The 6000-nt window shown below is 66.4% G+C and overlaps 1 protein-coding gene across 1 annotated transcript in view; it reads left to right on the top strand.

The window, feature by feature from the left end:
- Positions 1-638: 638 nt before the first annotated feature.
- DTX1 (deltex E3 ubiquitin ligase 1) overlaps positions 639-6000 on the top strand; it is a 28090-nt gene continuing 22728 nt past the window's right edge. The window contains exons 1-2 of the mRNA XM_079151878.1: positions 639-856; positions 1311-2250. Coding sequence (XP_079008004.1) covers positions 1992-2250 — 259 coding nt within the window. The 5' untranslated portion in view covers positions 639-856; positions 1311-1991. The remainder of the gene's footprint in view (positions 857-1310; positions 2251-6000) is intronic.

The raw sequence follows: 6000 nt of genomic DNA, 5'->3' as shown, positions 1-6000 counted from the left end.
CTCTAAATGAGATGGTAGAGGGCCTGCCCTTCCCTTCCTCCAGTATCCCGGCTCCTGGCCACATCCACTCCTCTCACGGAGAAGCAAGACTCGGTAACTGTCCCTCTCACCTGGAGCAGGTGGGTGCTCTGGGGAAGAGGGCCCTGGGTGGCTCCCTGGGTGCTGCAGCAGGATCCGAGTGGGGTGTTCAGGTGGGCACTGGCCCAAGCGCCTCTGTGATCCTGGGCCTGTTTCCTCCTCTCTCTGAGCCTCAGTCTTCCCGTCAGTGTGCCTCAGATGCCATGGTTCCATTTGGCTCTCCCAGGGGCCTTGCCGTCCCCTTCCTACCCTCCGGGACAGCGGGAGAAGACAGTCTACCCCAAAATGCCTTAAGAGCTTCCTGTAGACTGTCTCTCTTATTGGTTCATTCAAGCATTTATTGAGCACCTATTGTGTGCTAGGCCCTGGAATGCAGCGCTGACACAGAGACTAAGCAGGCGACCCCTGCACACCCGCTCCTGCCTCGCCCGCCTGGGCTCGGGCGGCCTCGCTGGAGATGTGGGGCCCCGCGACTCGCGTGGCGGCGGCGGCGGCGCTCTGGGCCGCGATCTGTCTCCTCCCCTTCCTCCTCCCCCGCCCCCTCCCCCTTCCTCCCGAGCGCGGCCGCGGTCGCCGTCGCCTCCCACCCGCGGGATCCCGGCGTCCGGCAGCGGCTTGCGTCCGTCCGTCGGTCGGCGGGGCCGTGTGTCCGCGCGGCGGGCCAGGGCCGGGAAGGGACAGGCGCGGAGGCGGGACCGCGGCTCCCTCCCTCTCCGGGGAGCCCGGGAGGCGGCGGCGCTGGGGCGCGAGCGGAGCGGAGCCGGGCGCAGCAGAGGCGGTGAGAGCGCGGGGCGCTTGGGGACCCACCCCCGGCGCCTGCGGGGTCCGCGCGGCTCGGCAGCGCTGGGCGGGGAAGGGCGCCGTCCCCGGGCGGGAGGCGGCGCGATCCCGCTCCCGACCTGGCCCCGGGTGCCGCGGCCCCCGAGGGGCCCTGGGCCGCGCCCGCCGCCGCGCATCCCGCAGCCCCGCGCCCCCCGCAGCCCGGCAGGCGCGGGCCCCGGCGGGGGGCGATCGCCGGCTTCGCGCGGGGCGCAGCGGGCGGCGCGTCCGGGGAAGCCGCGCGCCCAGCCTCTCCGGTGCGGCCTGTCTCCAGGGGACGCGGGCGGCGCGACCCCGGAGCCCCCGGGCGCCCCGGCGCCTCCCCATTGTTCTCGGGCGATCCGCCGCTCTCCCGGGAAGGGGGAGGGGGCCGCTCGCCTCTTAAAGGGCCCTCTCGCTTCTGTCTCCGGCAGGTCGCGAGCGCGAGTGGGGTGGGGCGTGCCGCGGGCCCCCGCCCCCTCGGCCCCGTCCCCTGCCCAGCCCGAGCCGCCAGCGGCCGCGCCGGCCGCGCGTCCGCGCCGCACCCCTCCCTGTGCGTTCTGCGACCACCCGGGCCTTCCAGGACAACGTGGAGAGGGGACGCGGGGGACAGGGACGCCCCCTTGGACAGGAGCCGTCGGGAGGGGCGGACCCGAGGCCAGGCGGCCGCCCCGCCGAAGCCAGGCGCAGCGTCTGGGACGCAGTCGGAGCGCAGAGGCTGGCGGAGCGCCGCAGAGAGCAGCAGGCTGGGGCCGGGCCTCCGGTGACAGGCCCTGCGTGGCGGGGAAGAGGACCTGAGACCCGCAGGGAAGAGGCCGGACCCGGAACAGAGGCAGCTGCCTCCCTCCCTCGCTGGGTGCAGGGGATCCTCCCCGCGTAGAAGGACCCCGCCTTCCGGGGCTCTCTTTTTCCGAGACTGCCGAGCCGGGAAGGGGTCCCCGGAGCCTGCACCCCATGTTCCCTTAACTGAGGCCTCCAGGCCATGGAGAGGAGCCCGAGATAGGAGGCCGACGTCCTTGCCGCCCCTCGGAGAGAGGAAGTTCCCTGCCAGCTCCCAGGCCCAGGAGGACTTGGGCCGCAAGTGTGGGGACCTGGCCCCGGAGGCGGCAGCGGCCATGTCAAGGCCCGGCCAGGGTGTGATGGTGCCGGTGAGCGGGCTGGGCTTCCCGCCGCAGAACGTGGCCCGGGTGGTGGTGTGGGAGTGGCTGAACGAGCACAGCCGCTGGCGGCCCTACACGGCCACCGTGTGCCACCACATCGAGAGCGTGCTTAAGGAGGATGCCCGTGGCTCTGTGGTCCTGGGGCAGGTGGACGCCCAGCTGGTGCCCTACATCATCGACCTGCAGTCCATGCACCAGTTTCGCCAGGACACAGGTAAGCAGACCCTCCCCCCTGCCCTGCCTGCCCGGGCCAGGGCACTGCTGGCCACCAGCCTTTCACAGTGGGAATGCTGCCCTCCCATCCGGCATCCCCAAAGGGGGCCTGGGACCGCAGAGGCCAAATCTGCTGATCCACCCCAGGGGAAAGGGGCAGTCCAGTCTAGTCCAGTGACGCTGCGGGCCTTGGCCAAATCGTATCTGCCCCCCGCAGTCTCAGTTACCTCATCTGCAAAATGGACAGAAAATATCTCTCTCAGCTGTGCAAGGAATTCAGAAAAATTGAGGTCACAGAGCCCAGACGGTAGGTGAGCTGAGCGCTGGGATGTTGAAGCCGAAGGACTGCTCGCCAGCCTCCCCCGGTGTTCCTGGGGCCACCTCAGGCCGCCTTATGATTGCATAACTACTATCAGCCCCATTTCACAGATGAGGAAACTGAGTCCAGGAGCTGAGTGATTGAAACTTAGAGCTAGGATTTAAAGCCAGGCAGAAGGTTCCAGAGCCAGAGCGCCCGGCGGGCACGGCACACCAGCTGCAGGTGTTGGTGGTGCTAGGTGGGGTGACGGCGGTGGCCCTTGCTGGGGGACAGGGCGTCGGTGGTGTTGGCGGTGGGGGGGGTGACAAGGGAGCAGAGTGCTGTTGGTGCCTGGGTGGTGGCTTTGGCAGGGGGCTGTCATGGAATGATGGAGGTGGTGGCTTTGCTTGTGGAGGCAGCCGGTGGTGGTGACGCCGATGGCTGTCCTGGTGTCGTGTCGAGAGTGCTGCCGTGTGGTGAGGACGGAGGGAAAGGTGTTGGTGGCAGTCGTGGCCGCGTGGCGTGGGTGGCCGTGCCAAGCATGCTGGTGATCGATCAGGAGTGGCCTGATGGTGCTGCGGTTGTGCTGGTCGGTGGTGATGTGACAGGTGGGGATGGTCCCCCAGTTCGTCACCAGTGGCTGCCCAGTGGTCTCCGGCACGCTTGGCGGGCGGCAGGCGGTGGTGAGATCCTGCCAGAGCATCCCCAGCGTGCTCAGCCCCCAAGGAGCAGCCAGTGGGGGCTGGGGAAGCTCCTGTGACTCTCTGAGTGACGACTACCGGTGACAACCTTGGGGACAATAGGCTGCTGTCCTCTCCAGAGCCACGCTGCCCCTACGCCAGCCATCACCACGTGTGGCTCCAGTGTGCTGCCTAACGTGACGGGAAACTTGAAACTCAGCCCCCGGGTCCCGCTCCCCCCGCCAGGCGCTCGGTGGCCACAGGGTGGCTTCGGTACGGGACAGTGCAGACCCAGCACGCTGCCGTCACTGCAGAAGGTCCGGCTGGGCTGGGCTGCACTGCTCTGAACGCTGCATGACACCACAGCGTGCTCCCCGAACCAGGGACCCAAGTGACGCGCCAGCAGTGGCTTCTGAGGAGGCGTTTCGGGGTGTCCTGTTTCCATAACTCCAGGCACTGGCGGTGGCCCCGGGTCATCCCTCCTGTGGTCCTTTGTTGAGGCCTCAGGCTCTGTGCTAAGCTCCGGACGACAGCAGGGAGCCAGACAGGTGCTTAGCAAGCTTCACTCCTGGGAAGCCTGCAAGGAAGGTCCCCGCACAGCCAGGAAGCGGCCATACAGCTGCATACGACCTAATCAGCCGCAGGTCTGAAACGTGAAGTGACCCTGTCCAGGGGCACCCGGGGAAGGATAGTCTGAGGACGTGATGTCTGAGGAATGGGTCAGGGAGGCCGGTGCAAAGGTCCTGGGGTGAGCAGGAGCAGAATCATCCAGGCCCTTGTGTTGGGAGTGCAAGGTGGGGCGAGATGAGGCTGGACTAGGGAGCAGACCTGCAGACCTGGACAGCTCGGAAAGGTGGGGGGACTCAGCCTCCAGGCTGTGCCCGTCCCTCCAGAGGAGTACCCAGAGGAGCACCTGGTGGAGAAGAGGGAAGTGTTGGCACCCCGCCCCAGCCTCCTTCCTCCCGAGGGGGCGGGCAGGGGCCGAGCAGCAGGGAGCAACTCTCTCCATGCGTGCGTGGTCCTTTGGCACCTTGCAGGCGCACAGCCAAGGCGGGCCGCGGAGATTTCCCAGGGCCTGACTTGGGTGGGGTGGGGGGACCTCAGAAGCAGAGGGGATCCTCCTGAGGCCGGGTTGGCAACTTTGCCGGTGGTCCCCCTCCCCGGCCGAGGCCCCCTCTCTTCCCAACACTCCTGCTCAGCCTCTGCGGCCCCAGGACAGCAGCCCATTCCCCTCCCACCACCCCCAGGCCCCCCAGGGCTGCTCGCCCCACACCTGCCGGAAAAGGCAAGGAACCACTCATCTCTCTGCAGGCTCCTGGGTGCCTGCCAAGACCCCCCAGGAGGCAGGAGGATGAAACCTGCTGGGGCTGGCGGGGCCTGCTGGAGGACGGGCCAGCGGCCTCCCTGCCACCAGACACACTGTAGATGTCTGTCCCGGAGCAGAGCCATGTCAAGAAGGGACCTCTTGGCCGCCCTGTCCATGGGGCAAGAAAGAGCTAGGCCAGGGGGAGGCAGCCCCGGGGACCAGGTCCCCTCTGCTCTGACCCGCTGTGCAGCCTCGGCCAGGTCAGGCACCCTCACCTCTCCAGGACTGTTTGCACATCTGTGAAATGGGCCAGAGCATCCCACCTCTAGCAAGGCTGCTGGAGAACACAGCCTGGGGTACCCCTCAAACATCAGCTGATCCCCACCGTGTGGACCTACCGTGTGTCCACCCTGAATGCAGGAGGGATGAGGGAGCGGCTCTGGCCCACAAACACACACCCCACCATAAAACTGTAAACCCCAAAACTCGTGTGTATGTGCTGAAATGAGCAAGACTTGCACCTAGTCTTGCTATTTATAACTCTTCATAAGCTTACTGAAGCTAAACTGAGTTGTGGGGGGCAGAGACAGGGGCGTGGGGCACCCTGATACAGGAGCTGGCAGACTTTGAGGGTAGTGCAGGTGGTAAATCTTCCGTCCCCGTGGGACCGACAGTTTCTCGTGGCTACTCAACCCCGAAAGCAGCCACGAATACTATGCAAATGAGAGGGGATGGCTGTGTTCTAAAGAAGCCGGTTGTGGACATTGGCATTTGAATTTCATAGCATTTCGCAGCTCATGAATTATTCTTCTGTTCAACAGTTTAAGAACGTAAAACCCATTCTTAGTTCCTGAGCCGAATGCAAAAGCAGGCGGTGGGTGGATGTGGCCCACGGGCTGAGGTTGATGACCCCTGACCTCTAATATTCTCGTCACCTGCCCTCGGGGTAAGACAGTGCTGGTGGCCAGGACACTGGCATGGCATCCATGTGCCATGGGGCAGGTTGTCCGCAGCTGACACAGAGGCATGTCTCCACCTGTCCCCAGGCAGCAGAAGGCTGCCAGGGCATCGGGCCCGGGTTCCAGGGGACCGCTCGGCCCCTGGGGGCTGCTGTTTGCTCAGCCATTCCCCCTTCCTCTTGGAAGTTCCAGGCCTGGAGCCTGGGAAGCGGAGCCCCCCACGTGGAGACAAGAGCTGTGGCCTGGCCCGGCTGACCCCGGTGGCTAACAGGTGTCCCGGCCCGAGGGCTGGAGGGCCAGAGGCAGGCGGGCAGGTGGCTCCCTGGCTTTGCGTGTGGGGTTCGTGCTGGGGACACTCCTGCTGAGATGCCTGCTGGCTGCCCCCGGAGCTGCCCTGGTCTCCCTTTGTCTGCAGACAGACCAAGCTGGTCACAGATCAAGCCAAGGCACGGTTGCCCGGCAGACCAAGCGCCCAGCACCACCCGTGTCTGTGGGGAGAGGCGTGGGG

This window comes from Sciurus vulgaris (genome assembly GCF_902686455.1).
Source record: "Sciurus vulgaris genome assembly, chromosome: 8".
Classification (NCBI taxonomy): Eukaryota; Metazoa; Chordata; class Mammalia; order Rodentia; family Sciuridae; genus Sciurus; species Sciurus vulgaris.
The sequence above is the reverse complement of the archived record's forward strand: the minus strand, read 5'-3'. Positions and strand labels throughout refer to the sequence as shown.